Raw genomic sequence first — 24,775 nt, forward strand, 5'->3', positions numbered from 1 at the left:
CACCATTTCGAGCGTGGCCGTTTTCGTGCGGGTGACACGTAAAAGCACCCACTACACTCTCTGAGTGGTTGGCGTTAGGAAGGGCATCCAGCTGTAGAAACTCTGCCAAATCAGACTGGAGCCTGGTGTTGCCATCCGGTTTCACCAGTCCTCAGTCAAATCGTCCAACCCATGCTAGCATGGAAAGCGGACGTTAAACGATGATGATGATGATCATCATCGAATTAGTTTTCTTTATAAATTTACATCTCATCATTTTATCCAGCCTTCCTAAAATTTAAACGTGGTTATAACAATTTTTCAGCCAGTTATCTCCCTTAGTCCAATATTTTCCTTAAGACTGCAACTAAGAAATATTCAGTTAATGCAGTAACCGAAAAAACGCCAACTGCAAATCAATGGCACGGAGTTTATTCAATCAAAACGATTTATCTTTTTGTCAAAATTATCAATACAAACGGCCAAAGAACTCCCAATCACAAGTCGTTGACAAATAAGCAATTTATGTTTTGTTTTTGTTTCACTGAACACATCTCCCATTCAATTTTCCGTTGTGAATGAAGCTTAATCTGAATTCGAATTGAAAAGAAATAAACCAGTTCAGGGAGAAGCGGTCCATTAACCCTGACCCCGCAGCACATAATGTATACAAGAACAACCAGCAGATTCAATAAAAAGAACATCTATCACTTGTAAAGGATTTTTCTTGAAATTCTTTTTTAGTTTAATAATGGGAACTTTGAAAAGACGCTAATCCACAAACTGACAACACTGACATAACTGTTCTGTAAGTTTTATTTTTATTTTTAAAAAAAAAATTATAATTTTTTTTTTTTTAAGGTGGGGAATAACGGCAAAGCAAGAACATTATTCATTCATCTTTGGGAGAGACTCAAAACAAAATTTATAAAATTCAAAAATAAACGTAATTATATTTTTTCTTTCTTCTCCAGAGATATTTCAGAATACAATATGAAACTAGGATAAAGGGAAAAAAAAAAGAGAAAAAAAAAAAACAGTATGAGAACGATTAAGATAGAAAGTAAAAATAAATCTAGGATAACCAAGGTTTAATTATCCTTCAGTTTTGGTTGAATGTTGCAGTTAAAAAAATATTTTTAATTTTTGAAAAGGAAGAAAAGGATAAAGCCAAAGTGACAATTGTAACTTGAAAAATAACCTGGAAAGTTAACATAAAAGTAGGAGATTCAATGGTGTACACAAGCTCTGAAAGAGAATGTTAATCTAAAAATTAAACTGATAGATTTGTTTCTGACATTGTTAAATGGTGACATTAAACCAATATTAAAAAAGTTGAGACTGTTTAAGGCACCAACATCCAAATTCTACCCAGCAGCAATAGCTTCATGTACCATAGAATTTCTGATGGAGCGAAACACCTACCTTAATAATAGTACGTGTCATTCAAGAGAATTTTTTTTTTAACTTGTGGTACAAATGGAGGTTGTTTTTCAGGGGAAAAAAAAAAAAAAAAAAAAAAAAAAAAAAAAAAGGGGTGTGAGGAAGGGGTATATTTAATTGAAAAATCCGTATTCTATAGACTTTGCCACGCGAAGGGATGGGATGTCAGGATTTAAGTGTATAAATTTACTACATTTAATAAAATGTTTCACAGATTAGTTTTCAAAATATAAGCCTCAGGAGAAACAGCGTTTCTACATGATTGTTATAGATTTATACCAACTGACTTCATTGAAATTTTATAATGAACCACTTTGAAGTAGTACAAGCATACCACTGAGATGGCAAGATAAATAAACACAGCTACAGCATACAGTTAAGCTTGCTAGAATCTCAATAAGCTTTCTTTAACACCATTCAAACGTAAAATCTAAGCTTCCTTGCTACTTCAGTTGAAATTTTGTTTGAACTGGATGAACTGGTATTAGGAATACATTGAAGATTCTACAAGAAGCAAATGTGTTTGAAAGACCACCTATCGTATCAAAATAAGAAATTTTAAAAAACATTTTTGCTTCGTCTAACTAGGAAAACAATGTCTTTTGTTAAGTCTTAGCTGAACTAATAAATGTTGGTTGATTGTCCTTAACTCAGATTAGGAAAATTAGACAAACTTTAAAAACAACTTTTTAATCAAATAAGAACCTTTATTACAGATTTTCTTCAACTACATGCTTGTTAATACTCAAAAAAAGTCAATGAAGAATTCTGTACACGTGCACACAGGAACAAGAAAATATATTTGGAACAGTTTTAAAAACACAACCTATTTGGAACATCTTAACTCAGTTCCTGCAATGCTTATTCTTGCTGATAATTAAAAAGCAATTTAAGGCTTTTTTTTTTTTTTTTTGAGAATGTCTTAATTATATTAGAAAGAAAAAAAAAAAAGACTTAATATGAGGAATTGTAATTCTGGCACAAGTTTATTCCGTTAAAAAAAAAAAAAAATTTGGAGCAGTCAGATATAAAAATCAGACAAAATTAAAAGAATTAAAAACCTGTTATATCACTGAAGAAGCAGCCAGTCTTTATACAATAAAGAACAGTGAATCCCTTCATCAGTAGATATTTTATTAGGGTTAATAATATTAGTTCAATAAAGGTGAAATAACTAAGTCTTAAGAAAAAAATCTGCCAAATTATATTCACCATATCATTAAAAAGTGACAGCTGAAGATGAAAGACTTTCTTTATGATGTAGATAAAGCTGTCTGATAAAAAAAGGTAACACCATTCCAGATAGCTACCTAGAGAAAAAGTTTTAATCCATTCATCCAAATACATTTATGACGGAAAGCAGGTATGTGGTTTAAAATAATGATTTTGGTCTCTGTATCTATTAGTACTGCAGTTGACAGATACCTGAAGACAGCTACAGATGAGCAATAAGGCGGCAGAAAATATTCTAACTTAGAAAAATAATACTTCAATGTTGGAAGATACCAGCACACAATTTAGCTACAATGGTCAGGTTTACTATCTCTCCAATATTTCAAAGAGAGATTAAGTTTGTTTTTTTATTCAGATTTACTTTCGTTTTGTTACGATAAGAAAAAAATACTGGCATAATAATAATAATACAAACCGTTTAACTATAACCAATGGCAAATGAAAAAAAAAAAATATGTTGAAATAAAATGTTATGCAAACAGGAATGAATACCAGCATAAGAGTAGGAAAAAGTGTTCATGAATGCATATTGAAAAGGCTGTCGAGCATGGTGCCAATAGCAACATGAACAATTTCGTTTTATGTATCTACAGACATACAAACCAATCAACCATGCACACACATACCTATCTGTAGTCCACATGTCCATACAAACATTTTTCATTTTTTAAATTCATTTTAAATATAATTTCATATATATATATTCTTTTTTATAATTTTTATCATCTCGTTCAAACTGACTTGCAAAAAAAATCAGTGAATCAAATTGATTAGATTTAGATTAGATATCTGCAAAAAGTGGACTAAGTTTGTGAACATTGGAGAAAGCAGCAAGTTTTTCTTTTTTTTTTTTGTAACAAAAAGCATGTTTTGAAAAAAAAAAAAAAAAAGTTTCCTTTTCTTTGTTGTAAGTGGGATACATAAGTGGGGGGGGAGAGGAAAAAGTTGGAAAGAATGAGAAAAATTGATGCGTGTCCAAATTACAACATGGTACAGGCTCCTTTCTTCTTCTTCTTTACTTGAAGTGCTGCCCGAGTAGCTGTTTCAAACACTTCTCTCACACCATCTTTGGTCTTAGCAGAACATTCTAAGTAACTATAGGCATTGATCTTTTCAGCCATAGCACGACCATCTTCGGGTCGTACAGGTTCCTGCTTCATCTTCATAAGTTCTCTCTTTGTATTTTCATCATTTCGAAGATCTTTCTTATTGCCGACCAAAATGATAGGAACATTAGGACAAAAGTGTTTCACTTCGGGGGTCCACTTCTCCGGTATATTTTCCAAACTGTCTGGACTGTCGATAGAAAAGCACATAAGAATCACATCTGTGTCAGGGTAAGACAAAGGTCGCAGCCTATCATAATCTTCTTGTCCAGCAGTATCCCAAAGAGCCAATTCAACCTACGAAAGAAAATTCAAATCGTTAATTAAATATATTCCTAAAACATTGAAAATTAATACAAACATTAGCATTCTCAGCCATTATAAAATAATCTAATTTTGGAAATAGGAAACTAGGTTTGTTTTTTTGTTATTATTATAATTGAAAAAGTCTTTCAATTTTGAAAATAAATGAAGGAATTTAGTAAAAAATTTTTTTTTTAATTCATTAAGCTGGTGCTTAGAACATAACATGAAATTTTGATGGAAGGTTTCCATTCATAAAATAAGTGGTCTGAAGTTGCTTAATATCAAAAAGATTAACAGACCGGTGATGAGAACAAATTAAATAAAGATTCTATTACTAATCCCACAGCCCCTAATTTAACCATGAAAAATTGAATTAAAATTTAGCAAGTCTTTCATATTGTTAATATAGATGAAAATAGGATTATAATTTAGTACCTACATTATGTGGGGCCTTCAGGATACGAATATTATCCTTGGTTCCTAAATGATTGCTAGTTTGAATCCAATCTACTACTATGTAACACACCCAGGGACATTAAAACAAGATGACAAATTGATCAATGGTGGGCATATAAATATTAAAAAATATTTTTACTTTGAAAAATGAGGTTAATAATCTGAGAGATTATAATCAGAATAAGTCACCCAATATTTATAAAACTTTATAGATTTAAATGCATGAAAACATCAATGTTCAGTAACTTTTCTAGATTATGTTATGATCTATGAATTTACAACCAGCTTAGTTTAAAATTTTTAAAAATAGAAAACATTTAGACTGAAATACAAACAGCAAGACAAGAATTAAGAAAAAAAAACACCTTCCTGCTTTTTAAACCCCAAAGCAGTTACAAAAATATTACAGAAAAAAAAAAAAAATTGAATATATTCTTTCAAATAAGAATGTATTTTAAAAACTTAAGATCTAATTTTATTTAGGCAAATAAAGTACTAAGATGGCTTATAAAGTTTGCAATACTTTCATTGTCCACCCTCTAAATATCAAAAATGTTTAAGCATGTATTTACTGCATAAATACATTGAGACCTAACTGTATAGTCAGTAATGGTTTTGCAGTTTTCTTGCATTCATATTTCATCTCTTACTCTTTCTGCTATCACCCCGTCCTATCAAGTGTCCTCTTCCATAACTGATATCTCTTCTACCTGCTGGAGAAGAAAAAAAACAATCCTCTACTGCTGCTGGTGGATGACGAGAAAAATGAGGCTGAGTGTGACCACTTTAAATGTTGATTCCATGACAAAATGCACCCAGTACATTCTGCAGACTGATTGGCAACAGGAAGAGCATAATATTTCAAAAATGGAAATGTGCAAGAGCGACCCTGATTCCAACCCGTTCTAAAAAGAAAGCAAGTAACTGAATAAGAACCAACTCGCCCATCCAATCCATGCCAATATAATGAAAAGTGTATAATAAATATTAAAAAAAAAAAAAAAGGCAGTATCCTATACATTTAGGTTACTAATTTTATAGTACTTAACGGAAAATTCAATTAGCATACTGTGCTATACCAACCTTGTACTTTATTCATGCTGTCTTCTCAGTTATGTTATCAATGGACAACAGATCAGCAATACATTTTTGAACTTCCACACCAAATAATTTCCTTGACAATACTGTTCGATATTGAGAATAGCTAATGACTAAAATCTAAATTTTAAGCACTAAGATTCAATAGAATTTAAGTGACTGCAAAATTCTCATAACCTTTTAGCTATACAAAGATATGGATTTCTTTACAAAACCATAAAGACTTTAGTTTTTCAAAAAGGAAAATTTATTAGTTGATATTTTATTGTATTTCCTATATCACACATTATATCCATGAGAGATTTTAGCAAAAATTTAGAAGCTGAAATAAAATATTTTAATTATTAAGCAATTATAAATATCCCCACTTAATACATTCTAGAGAAAAGAAAATTATTTTGACTAATCAGAGTCAAATGGTTCATTTAAGTGAAAAAAACAGACAAAAATTGAATATCAGCCAGAATTTTATTTGGAGCACATGATACAGAAATTATAATCTTATCGACATTATAAGAATATTAAACATGAAAATGACATACTGGAATGTGTCACAGAAGTTTTTTCAATGCTGGAATATAAAGCTATCAACATTTGGGCCATTAACTATCAAGTACTATCACAGTAGAACAATGTTTTATATCTTCATTTAAATTAACTACAGAAAAACCTCCAAATCCCACACTTGAAACTGAAACCAAATTTCAACACTAAATGGCATCAGAATTACCATTATCTAAGATTTGAAGTGAGGGGGAAAGAATCGTAAATTGCAAACATTCCATGTTACAGATATATTGCATTCCTGAAAACTTTGCCATAATGTGGAATTCCAAAAAACACAGGACTTTTGCACTACAGTGTTCCACGTTACAGCAAGAATTTAAAAGGAATGCAACACCTGTAACTTGGAAAATACCAATATATTCAAAGTTTATCTGCCACTTATATTTGCGTCCTTGTACGTTTAATAGACAATTTTGAGATTAAAACAAAATAGATGTTAACGCAAATAATTGGATGACTTAATACAATCAGTATTCTAAGAAAAACTTATATACTAACAGCTTAAATGGAGCACTGTGTAAAAAATGAGCAATATTTTAAAATCGATATTACTGAAGTCAAATGCCAAGTGGCAATATAATGGTTAATTTTTAACCAAGGTACTTATACTTTCTCACATTCTATCCACCAAAACTAGGCTATTTCTCATTTCCAAAATCCATAAATTAAAACTGCTTTACAAGGAAGACAAATTCAACTTTATTCTAAATTTAACAGAATGTTGCAATCCAGAAAATACAAGTTCCAGCAGCCATGTTATAAAGAAAAAAAAAAGCTTTTCGTTATTATTTAAGTAGCAATTTTTTTAAGGCACTAAGGCCATTATGCACAAGAACTGTCCAAAAAATAATGCAGAGGGAACAGCATGATTAAATGAATAATGCTATGAAATTATCAATTATGTTTTGAAAGAGATTACGAGTATTAATCAAATGGAAACTAGATATATTTCAACCAAAGTTTCAGGTTCAATCACAACTAGAAACTTTCAAGGCTCAACATGTTTACATTTCTTCAACAAGTAAACAAAGAGCAAAGACAAACCAGAGATGTCAAAATTTAAAATAAAAAAAAAATTTAAAAAAAAAAAAAAATGAAAGAAAAATGCCAATTCTATTGCAACTTAAACTCATCCATTGTATACTAATATTTATTCAATCAAAATATATTCCTGAATCCCATCAATGGCAAAGACCAGTAGAGGAATTTTAATGTTATAAAAAGTTATACAGTTTCTTCAATTTGTTATCCAGCAGATTTTTCTCATTGCCTGATGATCAGGATGTTCCAAGCTTTCATTAGCACTATTACGGTTATTAACAACGAAAAGCTGAAATATAGTAGTACCAGCAATAATAGTTGAACGGGTTCATTTTTTTTTTTTTTTAATACAAAAATGAGCTCTGCTCACTTTTCTGAAATTTAAAGAAAAAACTGCAACCAACAGCAATGGTTGTGCTGATTTAATTTACCATAGCAGAATCATAGCTAGTAGTAGTTTTGAGAGGAAACCAATTATATAGCAACGTATTTAAGGGGAATAATGGAACCGTTGCATTTATGGAAACCATCTTTTAATAGTACAAAAGCTGCAAATTGTTTTTGGCCAGAATTTCAAGTCATTGCAGTAGTATGAAGAGACATTTCTCAGGGAACAGTTGCACATACTGTAACAATGAACAACTGAAAATGCCAAGAGAAACACAGAAATAGGATAGACCTTCTTTCAGCACAGACTATAAAAATATCACCACCTTTTCAGAACAAGATACATCTTCCTCTTTTCTTCTTTTTGACTTGTAAAGCTGCTTTGGTTGCCGTTTCAAACACCTCTCTAACCCCCTCTTTAGTTTTGGCTGAACATTCTAAATATGAGAAAGCACCGATTTTTTCCGACATTGCTTTGCCATCATCAGCTCTTACAGGTTCTTGTTTCATCTTGGCCAATTCCCGACGTGTAGTTTCATCATTGCGCAGATCTTTTTTGTTTCCAACTAATATAATGGGAACATTAGGACAAAAATGCTTCACTTCAGGTGTCCACTTTTCTGGAATGTTCTCTAAACTGTCAGGACTATCAATAGAGAAACACATTAATATAACATCTGTATCAGGATAGGAGAGCGGTCGCAATCTATCATAATCCTCTTGACCGGCTGTATCCCATAAAGCCAATTCCACCTGAAATTTAAGAAAAAAAGAAAAAGCTTGAATTTATTTTCAAAACAGACAAATTTCAGCATTAATCAAAGACAGCAAAAATGAAACATGTTAGTTAACTAAACCAGTGCCACATTAACTGACAATTCATTTTTAAAAAGTTTAGATTTGGTCAAAAAGCATTTAATGTCAAATTTATTATGCAGGCAAAGTTAGAGCAGGAAAAGAAATTTAAAATCTATGTCCACTGGATCAAATTTTAATAGCATAAAAATTCGAGTACTTGTAAGAAATAATACCAATACTGAATACCAGTCACTGTAGCAGATAATCTTGGCTTAATTGCTCTTCCAATACTACACTATGTTGGTGGGATTTGAGTATTTAGCTTTCATTACTTACATAAAGCATTTACAAACATTATCTGGAAACCTGAACATTTCTATGCCCAATAAAATAAGAGTCAATCAATTCGAAATTGCTCGGGTTCTGCTTTTGTGATATTATTCCAATTTAAAATTATCTATTTTGAAGGATATCTAGATCAATAATTGAGCTTAGAATGAATGCTGAGGAAATACAAAGCTGGTAAATGAAGTTAACTCCAAAAAACCATTAAGATTAATGAAAATATTAATCTCTCCTTGCAATGTATTTGCACCACAATTTTGACATTAATAGATAAAGCAGGTGAAAGCATGTCACAACTAAAAATATTTGGTAATCTATGTTCCAGGATCAGTGTATGGGGACCAATAAAATCACAGAAATACAGACACAAATATATATATACATATGTATATATATACACGTGTACATCAATAAACATTCAGCTTCCTTGTTGGTATGGGCTGGTTTGTTTGATAGGTTGTAATAAGGAGGACTGTGCCATGCTCAATGTCTACTTTGGTATGGTTTATATAGCTGGATTCCCTTCCTAATGCCAACCACTTAGTGTATTGGTTGCTTATAATGTCACCAGCATTAAGATCACTTCATAATTTTCATGGATAAAGGCCAGAAGTCGCCCCTAAAACTGAAGGAGAAAGGTGGGTAGTAATTTTGGACAGTGGGAAGAGGGAGGACAACATGAACAGTTATGATAAAGTTTATAGAGAAAGGGGAGGAAAGTACGGCAGAGAGATAAGGAAGGGATTTGTGATAGGTTAAGAAAAGGGAGCAACTGGGTGGGTCCTTAGGCTATGCTACATAAGAAAAGTATGGCCAAGTGTGAGGGAATGGGAACAATAGATTGGAGGGAGACAGTGACAGTTGTAAAACTTAAAATACTAAAATTTACATTATAAACTTACACAATCTTGCAGTTTAAACATTAACTACAATTTCATCAATACAGTTTAATATTTATATTACAATTATTATGTTACATCTAATACAAAACAATTACACTTAGAAATCTCAAAAAAACTTCCAGAATTTAAATTGCTAAATCTCTTAAAACAAAAAATGAAATATAAAAAAAAGGAGAGAGAGAAAAATTTTTCCTGACTCACAACACTAATTTTGTAATTAGCTTCCAGCTATTGAACAATGTAATTAAAAAGTTTATAGAAACAACATTCGAAATTATTTCCAATCCATGTATGAAATATTCAGTTGTCTGCATCTAAAAATGAAATTTCCAATAAAAATAGCAAGATATTTGTACATAATTAGCATATATCTTGTGTTGTAGAAGAGAGCCAAGGAAAGGTCCCTACTAGGATTATCATTGTTGGAACACATCCGAAACAATTCAAAGAAAAGGGGTGAAGAATGTGATCATGGAATTATTCCGAAAACAAGTTGCACAAGGATAGATGTGTCACAAGACAACAGGTGAACCCACACAGTTTGTCAAGTGATGCCAAGAGATTGGATGAGAACCATTCAGAAGGCCTCTCAGGAAATGGAAAAACAACAGCGAAACAATTTGAGTCCAAATGGAAAAGAGTGCAATCAAGAGAAAAACGGAAGCATTTTGTGACCGGTGTTGTATAGGAACACCCAAGTCTGGTCAATAAAAGAGAATTATGTTCTGATAAAAGTAACAAATTGCATATTTGCAATAACAAGCATGTCCATTATTAAAAGCAGCCACTGGCATCATGAGGAGTAAATTAATCCAACTTAATAGATTTCACTTCAATACCATCAGAGTTGTAAATACGTTAGCTCCAAGTTTCATCATACACAAAGATTCATTTTACTCTAGCTTTAATATTTAATAAATCATGAAGACAAGTAGTTTCCTTACAGACTTAAGAGCAACTAAGATAAATCCATTCAAAATACCACTCCTGGAATTTGTTCAAAACTTATGAACCTTTAAGGATATAATCTCTTAATATTCATTCAGTGAAACCATATACTCTCAGCAACTTTTAATAAAAATCTTTATATTTAAAATTATTTCTAAATCAGTAACTGCTAACTAGTTTGGGTTTTAACTAAGGCTTCTGGAATTAAGGAAAAAAAACATTTTTCAGAAGAAAATTTACATCCTGCTGCTACACAAACATCCTGAATCACAGAAGAGATACAAGTCACAACTAATAGCTATTCAAACACTAGCACACTCCACCCTCCAGCATAAAGGCATGCTGTCGCTTCATTGTCACAACTAAAACGGCCTTTGTTCCCGAAAGCTAGTGTCCTCTATTTGGACAGCCTGCCACCAGTCTTTTGAGTTCACATCTCTACCCACTTTCTCATCCAAACACTGACCCTCTGCCAGCATGAAGTTCAGTGGACATACAATAGTCATGGGCAATAATGTACCTTTCTCCAAACAAAAAAGAAAAAGGTGAATGCACCAATTAGCTGGCAGAAGAGTACTGCTTCACTAAGCAACACTTCATAAATTTTGAAGTAAATATTTACTTTTGCTTCACATTATCACACAAGCAGCATCCAGATTACTGTCAAATGTAATGCTTATTTATAACACAGCTTTTTGAATTAGTTGTGCACTATCTCGTGGCTTTGAGCTTTCAGTGATGTGATTGTATAGTTTCAGAATGAGATTGTAGGGTGGGTGAGGTAGGCCAGATCTAGCTGGTTTGAATATATTTGAGCTGGATATGGCCAGTTTAAATGCTAATGGGTTAATTGTACAATCTAAGCAACGTAAAATGGTTATTCCTCACAAGCTCAGAGGAACTTCACCTTTTATGTTGTAAGCAAAAGACAAAATGTACCTCTACACAGAAGGCTAGTCCAATACGCAACTTGTAATTCTGATAACCATTCCTGACAACCAAGACAAAGTTGATTTGTTGTAAATGCTTTCAGTTCAAATCCAAATACTCCACCCAGTTTGTATTTTACCAAACTCAGAAATCACTGAGCCATTTAACTTTAATTTTTAAAACAATACATCTACCAATTAAGCACAATAATTCCAATTACATTTGTTCAACTGAATTTACAAACGACTCAAGTTAAAACTAACATCAGGTAGTTGGAAAGAATATACTAATGTAACTGTAAATATATCTGAATTCAAATTCCTTTTATTAAGTTTTAAAAGTTCTTCCTAGAGATTGTCTCAATGACTTCAGTGAAAGTTCTTCACACAGACTTGAAAAAATAAAATGTATCAAAATCCAGTTTTTTTTAATGTGAATTTCAAAAGAAACATTTAAAATTCATTAACAATCATAGAACAAACCAAGACAAAATAGAAAAGCCATCTGTTACTATAAAATACTGATTAGTGAAATTGGAATTCATATAACCAGTTAATAGATTAATACATAATATTGAGAAATAGTCTACCTGATTTCTTGCAGAACAGCCAAGGCATACCTGAGATATGAGTGATGGTAGACATTAGAATGCTTGACTGGTTATTGAAAGGTCCAGAATACTAATTCATAGATGTAACAAGTATATTACTAAACCGAGTATTATAAACTATTGAACTTCCCCAAAGATACTTGCAGCTGAAATATCTCATTATCAACTCCTGGGAAATATTTCATAAACATGCCTTCAAGAATTAATGTCTGACCACACTTTAAACCTTATTGATATACAAACTAATAAACCTACAAAGCTAAATTAAGGAAAGCATTAAAATACTGACAATGAATGACATCAAAATTTAAACTAATTGTTTACAATTTAAAATTTCATGGAAATAATTTTGAAAAAATACAGTGATTATAAACATCAAATCAGTTATATTCAATTCACATATATCCTTGTAGCACTGGATTTGAATAGATTAAAATACTGCAAACAAATTTCATGGAATTGTGCTCAAGTGAAATAAAACGAAACAAAACCATGCTAAACAAATTATATAATCATGCAACATTTTTAGTACTAGGATGATTGGATGACTAACCAATCGTGCAAATATGAAAAAAAAATTTCACAAGACTGATCAAGAACAAAAAATATTGACCAAGAAAACTCAAAAAATTGATTTTAAATAAACCAATAATGAAATATGGTAAAACAGAAAAAAATTTGTCTAAATACAAATTAGCATATAAAATTATAGGAAGAAAAAAAAGGACCTCCACTACTAACATTTGACAGAGCTATGGCTCTTCCTAACAATACACATGGCTAGATAATGAGAATCATTGGTCTCAGATAATCCTGAAGATTTTATCATTTAGGAAACAAACCAAATCCAATTTTTAATACATGGATATTACCATTCAGGGTGGTATGGCTCTAGATCAGCAGTTCTCAACCGTTTTTTACTTATGGATCCCCATTTTGCTCGGTTGGAATCTTAACCGTTCGACATTTTCAAATATCTCATTTTATTTTCATAATTAAATATTAGGAATAATATAAACAAATCGTCACATTTTGTGTACTGTAGAAATATAACCAGTTTATTGCACCTAAATTTTAGCAACAAAATCTTATATGGATCCCCAGGAGTCATCCAGACCCAAGTTGAGAACCACGGCTGTAGATGAATAAGGAAGTCATCAGTTGGGTGAGATTTATAACCATTGTTAAATGGTATTTTGGAAAAAATTTACCCACAAAACTGACAAATCTATGCAGCAGTATAAATACAAAGACAGCCATAGTTTGTATAAAAGCATAACATTTTCACCTAACATTTGAACCTAAATGGATTGGCAACAGATGCAAGACCAACACTGGTTGAAACATGAAAGAGTTTAGGAACTTTGTTATTTATGAACAGTGTTGCTTTAATTGAAAACAGCATCAGGAGAAAGCGGATATATTAAATTCATTCACTTCAAGATTGAAATACTGAGTAATCTTAAACTTCTGATTTTTAAAGTTAATTGTACTAGTTGAGGTTATGAATACTTATTTAAAACACACCTGTTGGAAACATAATTCAGAAAAACAATCTTGTAAAGCAAGTAATTTGAGGAAAAAAAAAAAATCAAGCAAATCCAATTGGAAACCTTTTGGCGTTTTGAAACTTATTTTTTGTATTGTCTATTGAGCCAAATAATCAACTTAAATATCTGCAATTATCAGCATAATGAAAGCAAAATGCTTTCAACCATCAAAACCAATCGTAAATTGGTTTCATTCAACATGAAATATTAATATTTGTATTTCTAAAACTTGCCCTCTCCAATGGATTTATTCTTTTGGAGGATATGCAAATAAACTGGGCTCAACCTAAATCCTTCGTTTCTGCAACATTGGGTCAATAGGAAATACATAACGCTTCCGGCAGAAAACGAAGATACAGCATTCAACAAACCTGGAACAACTCAAAAAGGAATTTTGATACTATTTTATTATGGAACAAAACAAGGAACTACAGGGAAAAAGTAGGTTTCAAATTTACAATTACACTACCAATTTGTGTGGAGTAAGTACTTTTGGTTAAGAACCATGTCAGCTAACAACTGTAGTTCCCATTATATTCAAGAACAAAAATTTGAAATATCCAAGAAATTCATTCATTAAGCTGCAAAAGAGACTCCAATACTACTCATTGCACACTGCTATCATAAAACTTACCTAAGCTACATTTGATTCTTAATGGGGTTTAGGGATATCAAATTTCTAAATTCAATACGGTCAAGTTGAAGTGCAAATTGCAAGAATGGAATCTTTTATAACGTTGATATTCAGTTTATCAGACTTGAAAGGAAGTTTAAAAAAAAAAATTTAAAAAAGACTCGAGCATAAAGGGACATAACTTCTGTCGAAATCATTGTCAGAGAGGGTCTGTAGATCTTGAAATAATTTACAATAGGCTTCTGTACTTTCTATCAAGCAAATTTCACTTACAAAGCTTTCATTGATTGAACTCTAGCTATATAAGTAGCAAACTCTTGGCACACCATGAGGCTGAACGAAAAAAAACCGTCTTCACTGCAGAGCAAACTACATTTCAAGTGTATATATTGCTGATTACATAAACCAGGATCTTGAATTCATTGCACATTGCATTCACATGTTTCAGTTTCTACATCTATGATTGATTCCCTCAGTAGAAACACTTTGAAATTTTGTAAAATCATAACTATTCGTTCACACACAATTTATGTAAAACATTTTAAAACAATTGAACTGTAAAGTGATGTTTTTATCTTACCGATAAGATATGAATAAATCTTAGGACTAAAAGTTCATGCTTATTTGATACAAGTTTTAAGAAATATTAATAGATAATCTTAATAACTATTATTAAAACAACTGCCCTTGGAAAAGAAAGATGCTTTTCCCCCTAAAAATAACTCTATAATCCCTTTTATATTTCAAAATCAGAAGTACAGACAGTACTACTCGATTTAATCGCTTTCAACACTCAAGGCATTCGTGGCACTAAACATCTTAACGTTAAAAATAGCAGACAACCATTGGCAGAGACTTTCCTCTGACTTTATCTCATCAGAAGCAGCAGCAGCTCTAAATTAGCTGCCACTCTCACCATTCCTCACGCCAAAAGCCTACATTAGACATTCTGCCCAATCATTCCTTCCCAGAATCGCCTCCCTATTCGTTTTCCCTCCAATTATCAAGCCAACTGAAATCAAACCTGAACATCAACTTCACATGAGTCCTGTTATCACTTACGATACCTGACCACTTGAGATACCATATTAAGTGTATTCCCCTAACAAAATGTCATTAGTAGCTAAACAGTTAGTTCTATTGAACTAAAAGAACAAGTGTTCCAAACACCAACTTAAGACACCAATAAATGCATTGGAAATTGTTAGAATTATAACAAAATGGTTTAAATTGACAGAAAAGCAGATCAAGCAATTGAGGGAAGCAGTAAACCTGATAATCAATTCACAGTATCTGAGATACTGATTAAATAAAAATTATAAATTAATAAAATCAAAAGCAGTTGGCAGGGAAGACATCATCCTTAAAATTGAACTAAAAAGCTTTTCAAAAATCATTAGAAAGCATTGAAGCAACTATTTTGTAACAATTATGCTCACCTGGAGTCCAACTACAACCTGTTATAATACTATAGTTTCATTGAAATAGGAGAAATTGCTGTCATGTAGAATTAATCTAAGTCTTCCTAGATTTGTGACACCCAACTCTCAGGCTATTTCAAACTCATAGCTAATTGCACTGTAGGATTCCCTCCACTAGGAGTATGTAGCATCTGGAACACTACATCTGTGGATTGCACCTGGATGTACAACAGATTAGCAACACAGAGGACTATGTGATCAGGAATGTATACAGATTCCAAGTTTTATGATCTTTGACTGTTGCTACCAGCTTACAAAGAAAACCGGTAATTTTAATTTCCAAGTAAGAGGAATACAATATTTGATTTTTATTTTAGTTTTGCAAATAATTTTACAATTTCATCTGTAAAGTAATCTTAAATTAGAATGATGCAATTCTTCATTATTCATCATTGAATACTTTGTTGATAGAATTCTAACTGAATTCTAAGGATTCATCAAGAGTAGAAAAGGCATTTAGAACTTCAACACATTTTTCTTTGATACTTCAAAGTTTAATGGTAAAGAATATGGATATTGTAACAATTTCCTCTTTGGCCAGATATTTCAAGAACTGTAACTTAAGTAGAAGACTAGATCCCAGGTTTCTCAATAATTCACAACTTGGAATAAGCAAGGCAACATTACAGTGCTTAAACACAGGAAACAGCATGCATCTCCCTTGTCAGGTATTTTGAGAGAATACTAAAAAACCTAAAATTCACTCTAAGTACAATTAAAATATCTAACAAAATATCACATGCAGTTAAATTTTCAATTGTTGCTTACCTGGACACGACTGTAGCTTCAGTTGGGAATGCTGACAGGTCACCTTAACTATTTCATCCCTAGGTGGATCATGTTTGAAAATTCGATGTTGCAAAGAAGACTTTGCTCAAATATTTATAAAAGTGAAAGAACGAAAAATGAAATACCAAAAGTGTAACCGATTTCAACTAAATTTTTCATTATGATAAAACCAGCCTAGGCACATTTTTTTTTTTTTTCACCTCAGTATGTTTTTTTTTTTTTCATGAACGAAAGATGCAAAAGAAAACCCATTTCATAATTCATTGAAAAAAAAACAAAAAAACACTTTTCCCCACCTTACACAATGAACCAAAAAAAAAAAGAAAAGAAAAAAAAAGGCACGAAGCGAATTCTCTTTGTGGAGAAGAAAAAAAAAATGAACGCATAAAAGATTCATTTTGACATGATAAAACACCCTGAAATGACAATTGCACACATACTGAATGTATAATATCTCATCCTGCATTTAGGATGTATACAATGTCAACCATAGAACAGAGAGGTTTCAAACAATGGAAAAAAATAAAAACTATTCCAATAGATTAAACATACTATTCTTTGGAAAATAAGGTGACTCCATTGGAAAAGTATATCTCAAAGAAGGACTAGAAGTTCTTATATACATCCCTACAATTTCAACATAAATTGAAATATCAATATAAGCAAGTTCGTCCTTCCATAAAAACATGACCAATTGATATTCTGACTGGAAAGTATACGAACGGCTGAGAAACATGAACAAACATTGGAAACAGAAGAGACAAAAAGGAGAAAAAAAAAAAAAACATGAAGATATGTCTGTAAACCAAATTGTCAAAATTCAAAAGAAATTTGGCTGTCTCCAATATCAAAATGATGGTATTTCTGAAGAAAAAAGAAACTGATTTGCATGCACACCATTGCTGGTGGCACTGTTAAGATAATTGCATTAATGAAGAACTGAAACTAACTTACCTGTTTTCCATCTACTTCTATATCTGCCACATAGTTCTCAAAAACTGTGGGGACGTACACTTCAGGAAATTGGTCTTTACTAAACACTATGAGAAGGCATGTTTTACCACAAGCACCATCACCAACAATAACCAATTTTTTCCTAATGGCAGCCATGGGTGCTTCAAAATCTGCAAGAAATAGATTAAAATATTTTTAAAAACTTACATGGAAATAAAAGAATGGTAATGTGTCAGTAAATTGGGATGGTGGTGGTAATTGGGGAGGGGGTGGGGGTTATAAGCTTTAAAAACATTTAAGACAAAGTCAGTAGATATGTGATGTGCAGAGTGACAGAATGGTAATGAAGTGCCAAGTGATCCAAGTGTGAAGAATGTGCAGAAGAGGAATAACAAGGAAGACAAAGGAAATGATGAAAGCAGATCTGAGGCTGAGCTTTACACAAGAGCTGATAAAGAGCCACAGAAATGGTAAGATGGAGACCCATCCAAACCCACCATAAAACGAACGTAGACTGATGAAATAGTACCTTTTAGTATAAAACAATGGAGTCGTTTTTTAGAATTCAATATCACTGAAGATTAGACCACGTTTATGAAAGGGAGCCATTTAAATCTGGAATTGAAAAGTTCATCGGTCTCAAACTAGATTTACCACGAAAAGACAATCAAGTGAATTCGGGGGCAACGGATATTGAACCAGCTTCGTTTTATAGTAAAGGGTTTCTTTTCCTTGTTCTCTATAGTATAGGGTTGTTGTTTTTTTTAATCTCTAACTAAAACTGATTATTCTTCAGTAATAGACTAACAGTTTTTAAATCATCAGAAAGTCTGACATCTTACAGAAAGGTCAGCCTGAAGCGAGTGACCTCGACGATGAATCATGAACTGACAGTCATAGTGCAATAGCGAGCAAGAACTGAATATGCAAGTTTCATTCAACAGAGAATGCATTACGAAATATTTGCCGATATACAAGTTTCAAATGTCAAATTCTAACAGATTTGAAATGAAAGCAAGCCTAATTTTTCATCACACAGCTTTTAATTTTATACTTTATCCCCGTGAATTTTTATTATTATTATTATCATTTTTTTTGGGGGGGGGGGGGGGGGGTTATTTTATAGTTATAAATAGGAACAAATTCTGTAGAGGGAACGAAAATAAAACGAAAGCTATGGATAAGCAAACAATGGATTGTTTGTCATTATCTGAAATATATTACAAATCATTGAGGGATTATAACGGAGAATTAAACGTTTATTACAGCCTGAACTTTTGGCTAAACACAAGTGAGAAGGTTCAACGAGTTACCAAGGATAGCTGATACAAGCTTGTATTCTCAAAATGCACATCACAATTATGTAATTCGATAATTTCTCTTCGAATACAGCATCTTGAATAAGTATCCAAGGGTTTCAGTTCGACAGTTGTGCGAGAGCACGCAACAAAAATCGTGTACCCAGGGCAGGAGTGATTTCACAATCTGTGTCAATTCGTGTAAAAATTCTCATGACAAAACAATAGTTTTGAATGACAAACGGGGGGAAATAATGATTTGATCAACAAGACGACTACATACATACATTATTAATCGTGTGTCTCGTAGAACGAAATCATTCAAGCAATGATATGCAGCAAAGAGGATAATTTATTAGCCGTCAATATATATATATATATATATTACAATGTGAAAAGAACTATTACTAATCAAGGGAGTTGCCATGATATTCAAAGCAATATGGATGGTGTCAAGCTCTTTGAAGAGAGAGAGAGAGAGACTACACAGCACAGTGGGGGAGAAATGAACATTTTATATACACATTCTATCATATTATACAGCTGTCAGCACAGTTGGCGACGATGAGAAACGGATGGGAAACCAGTAATGGAAAGAAAGTGCTCTTCCATTGCTGAAGCAATGAGGAAGATATTAGGCTCTGGATGCTGTACAGCCAAAGCTTCCTGAAATTACTATCGTCTTTAAAAAATAAAAAGAGGAAATGACATTCGGTTATACAGTCTTCGCTATTAAGAAGGGACAGTCATGGCTAGAACGTTATAGATCATAAGTCTGCTTGACCCATGGCTAAACAATTCCATTATAATTAAAACTGACAGTAAAAGAATTTCCTCCTGAAAAAAAGAAAATAAAAAACGGGCAACAAATTTCTTACGTTGTATGAACACACACACACACACACACTAATGTATTTAATTCTTATAATTATAAAAAGAGTAGAAAACTAAAGGATTTTTCTAAGGAGAGAAAGAGAGAGAAAGAGTAAGCAACAGCATAAGCTAGGTTATACGAGCAAGAAGCGACCAGTTTGGGTGGGGCACCTTATTAAATAGCGACGACCAACTGAGGAACCAGTTTGTAGGGCAATTTATTAGCCAACAGTTTGGTCCGTCATTCACTCATTAGTCACACTTATTTAGGAAATATCTTAACTACATTATTAATAAAACCAAATTACAACCAGATGCCAAATGAGTGGAGACGGGGGAGAGAGAGGAAGACTCGATGTGTATAGTCTGACCTGCTGGAAATAGCAGTCAAACCTTTCACAAATCCCAAGCTAACAACTAAAAGGAAATCAGGCAGTTATAGTATATAAATACACAGAAAGAGGGGATGATCATGATTGGAATGCCTTTCGTAAGTAAAGACTCCATTAGGGCTCACCTGGAGACAACCAGATATCAAAAATACCCTCAATACTATTAAAATATAGGCAATCGCCAAAATATGTATTATATATATGGACACTTTTCTTTTTGGGATGAAAAGCGTGGATGTAATAATGTATACAAAGAAAGATTTTTCCGTCATTTTATTGACAACTATTTAAACGGAAATTAGCTTTAAGAATAGACATTTTTTTTTTCTTTTAATGTCAGCCGAGATAATTGTAGATATTTTCCTTCCTTCTTGATCGTCGGTCAGTGATGAAAGAACGACCACACTAACTTTTTTTCACTTCAAAGTTCTTAGAGAAGCAAGAGATAATTCAGTGACACATCCATGATAAGAGAGAGGGGGGGGGGACAACAGGGCGGTATGATATATCAGTAGTTTCTTTCTTTTTGGTTTTTTCAACTTATTCTTAAAATGATATAATTTGCAGATATTAAATGCGGGTTAGGCATTTTTAATTCTAAAGGGGGGTCTCTTTACGAAATGATTTCCGAGATATTATATTAAGAAAAATGGTGGCTAGAGAAATGCGAAGGGAAATATATATATATTGGGAAAACGGGATTGAGGACGGTTCATTGAGAACGTTCGAATTACAGTACCCAGTGATTCGATATATCTGTGTGTGAGGTACTGTGTTGTGATTTATACAGGTAGAAAATAGGTTTAGATGATTATCTTTTATTATAAAAATGCACCGATGTAAAAAAGTAAGCCGTTATGTAAGTTACATCTGTTGGAAGTGGAAGAGTAAAAATTGGGCTGAAACCAAAATGGCGATCACGCTGACAAGCAACAGCAGAGCTCTTTCACTTCTTTTACTCTATCTCTCTCACTCACACAGACCTACATAGATATAGAACTCTCAAACAATTTCACACAAACACACCTACATATAAATATAAGGATATAAATATATATACGATATCCGTCTCACTCACAATTGTCTCACACCCACAAACATATATACAGATACACACACACACACACACACACAGCTTTCTTTCCCAAACTACCTCACTTACTTAAAGCAGTCAGCTTCATGAAATTTTAAGGGGGAAAAAAATCATAGCCATAAAAACTTATTTCCACCACCACCTACATCAATTTCACATCCTATCTCAACTTCATAACCTGATACTGAGATATAATTTAAACGCCATACTATTTATTTAGATGCAAGATGTGTGTGGAGTAAAGTTATATTATACGTAGGCGCACACATGACATACCTGTCTTATAAGTTTCCTATTTTTATTAGAAAGAAATCCATGATAAACTTACAAAGGAGAGCCTATATCTATATATAGAGGGAGAGACCACGTATATAAAGCTTAACAGAGAAAGCTAAGATGGAGGAGAAAATGACAGGAAGGACGGACGGAGTGTAGCAAAGGTTAAAAAGGCAAAGATCTACTGGCAGTAGGATTTCTTGAAGCACAAAATGAAATAGAAGAACGGTATATAACATATGTGGCTTCGTTTAGAACCTGGCTAAGAAATGAAAATTTGGAACTGAAAAAAAAAAGGAACGGTTAATAAAAGAGATAGAGCTCACGAGAGGTTAATGAGAAGCGTAAAATAATGTATGGTACTTTATTTAATGACAAATTATTATTATTATTCCTCGGGAACTAGGAAATATAGAGGTGTTCAGGATTCTTTTTTTGTTCATGATGAAATAGCCAAAGCTTAATGGAGAGAGCCGCCTCTAAGCCAGGAACTGCTAGAAATAGCAACCCCATATACACCAAACTACCACTCTTGTAGTCTTTAAATGATACATTAGGTAATATAATATTGTATTACATAAACTGTCTGAATCTCTCTCCGTCCTAGCATTTTAAAAATTAATGAGTCCAAAATACATTCAATATAGAATGAAGGAAAAACGGGATGGTCACATTGGATTTCCTTTAGCCACAGGTTTTAACAGATTCGAAGCAAAACAATGAAGCTTTTTTTTACTTCTTTCCTTAATTAAAAATCTAATTTAAAGCCAAACAAACGTATATAGGAAATAACATTGAATATAAAATCACAGTTAAATTAATTAAATAAGAAGCCGAGCCGCCTGTCAAACCCGAACCGGATTTAAATAAGTTTCTTTAAAAGTTTTTAAAAGATCATTGTTATGATTAATCGTTTTCCTTCTGGAGTATTTCATAGGAATTTAGGAAGAAAAAACATTTCCCAAATCCGTCCAAACGATGAAAATAAGAGAGAAAGAAAAGAGTCACGCAGTTGGGAAATCCATTTTTACTTCACTTTGTGACCTGATTTAGAAAAAGAGAAAATATTTCTTTTTAAAAGAGACGGAAACGAAAATTTCTCTCTCTTCATTCGATATAAAACAAATAATTTATATTATTCGTGCAAACAATGAATGATATAAATATAATCGAGTGGGAGGTAGAAGACCAGGATAGAATTAGATATAATAATCCTTTAGTATATATATATATATATATATATATATATATATATATATATGGGTCCAAAGAACAAACATCATAATATTTCTTTTTTTAAATTACACAAAATGCGGCTTAATTAAAGCACCGACGACATTTGGCTTTGAAAAAAAAAAAGCAGATTACAGAAATTAAGAATAAAATACCCCCAAATTAACGAGTTAAACCACAATATAAATTGTGTATATATATATATATATATATATATATATATATACATATATATATACACACACATATATATATATATTTATATATATACATACATACACAGACACATACAGTATATCTAGATATAAAGTATATTATATGGTGGTGTATATATAGTGATAATACCATCAAAGAAACAATAATATGGCCAGAAAAATTGGGGAGAAGGATGGGATGTAATAATTAGAAAGAAAGTATAGAATTATTAGTGAAAAATCAATCGGAATTAAGGTAATTTTACTTACTTAAGTAAAGTAGGTTTAAGTTTTATGTCAGTCGAACTCACCTCGAACAACAACAACAACAACAGCCTACTATTGCTGCTGCTGATGGTTTATAGTATCAAGGAGTGGTAGGGGGAGTAGTAAAGAGAACGACTAGATGGAAAAGTGATGGTGGCAGCGGCGGCGGATGCGTAGTAGTAGTAGTAGTAGTAACAATATGGTGTAATGATGGGTGTAGTGGTAGTAGATTATACGTTGGAGGTAGTAGCGGTGGGAGCAGAAAGTAAAACGACAGAGAGGGGAAAGAAGCGGTGTATTGTAGTAGTAACCGCGTTATGACTTAAAAGCGGGAGTGATAGTGTAATAGTATGGTGGTAGTAGTAGATATAGACATGGTGGGTGGAGGAAGTACTAAAAGAGAATGAGCAGAGAGAGGGGAGGTTATTGTAGTATAACTGGTAATAAGGTGGAAGTGAGGGTAATAGTGGTAGGAAGTATCCTAGTGGTGGTAGTAATGTTGTCACACTTGCAATTTACAAATGGCGGCTACTCTCAGACAATGCAAATTTGAGGGTGTAGCACTTAATACAGTTACACGAATTAACGAAAGCAATTACGAAGTAAAGTATTAAGGATTAATCCGAGGAAGTATTTGATTAAAATATAAATTTTATAAAATTTTATAAATGAAAAACTGTTACAATGTTATCTACATGAAGAAGGACCACACCTCAATTCAGCATTAGAAAACTATAGAGAGAGAGAGAGGGTTGGAGTGAAGCAGTAAGAGGAAAGTAAAATAGGGAGAAGAGTCAATTGATGGAACAGCAGTTACTGACGTAGTGGTGAAGGATGATGGGTAACTGCTACTACAATTGCCGTTTCTGTTGGTTCTTCAGAGCGAACCATCTCACGCCACTTCCAGCTCTTCTTCATGGCACTTGGCATACCGTTTTCATTTATTTATTTAGTTAGTCAGTCAGGAAAGAATATGCTCATTGTTTAACTTTAGCAAAGTATTGTGGTGGAAAATAGTCAAATAAAAATGATCTGTGAGCTCTCACACTTCGAAAATTTAAGGAAATAGGACAGAATTCTAACTCAAAATACTAAAATTACTACCAATCATGGTCATAAATGAAAACTTTAAGGATGGGGGTAGACAAGATTAACGACTGGACAGGAGAAAGCCCAGAAAATCAAGGGATTCCAGCCGTCAACATACATCCTTAATGGGCTATCTAAGAAATAATATCTTATTTAAAACAGTACGGTGTTGTTTAAAAAAAAATTTGGTTGCTATTTCCAGCAATACCAGTGACCACGTAGGGCTCCATTATTCCTGAAGCAGATGATGTTGGCTTAATGTCCCAAAGGACTTCCTTTATGCTTTTAACTTTAATGACGATTTCAGTTACTTCAGGATCATTTGTATAAGGATTCCCCCACTAAGAATAAATTAGTTTTTTGTAGCATATTAGGAAAAAACACAATGCTGAAAGGAAGGAGAATGTGAATGAAATATAATTTATATGATAATCACACTCATGGCCTAAAAAACTTAAGCTAGTTACTCTGGCATTAGGTTTAGTCAAAGAGAAAAATAACTT

General features: G+C 32.5%; 1 protein-coding gene across 11 annotated transcripts in view; it reads right to left on the reverse strand.

The window, feature by feature from the left end:
• Positions 1-777: 777 nt before the first annotated feature.
• The window catches only part of LOC106867931 (ras-like GTP-binding protein RHO), a 101,658-nt gene continuing 77,660 nt past the window's right edge, over positions 778-24,775 (reverse strand). For 3 of the 11 annotated variants that reach the window (XM_089360425.1, XM_089360434.1, XM_089360428.1), the window contains exons 2-4: positions 17,558-17,727; positions 7,943-8,369; positions 778-4,058 (exon numbers count right to left, since the gene is read on the reverse strand). In XM_089360425.1, the coding sequence (XP_089216551.1) occupies positions 7,947-8,369; positions 17,558-17,727 (593 nt within the window). In that variant the 3' untranslated portion in view covers positions 778-4,058; positions 7,943-7,946. Of the gene's footprint in view, positions 4,059-6,070; positions 8,370-17,557; positions 17,728-23,186; positions 23,250-24,775 lie in introns of those variants that run through there. The other 8 variants (XM_089360426.1, XM_089360436.1, XM_089360429.1 and 5 more) reach the window with 5 other exon arrangements.

The sequence above is a fragment of the Octopus bimaculoides genome, chromosome 11 (genome assembly GCF_046866305.1).
Source record: "Octopus bimaculoides isolate indiv1 chromosome 11, ASM4686630v1, whole genome shotgun sequence".
NCBI lineage: Eukaryota > Metazoa > Mollusca > Cephalopoda > Octopoda > Octopodidae > Octopus > Octopus bimaculoides.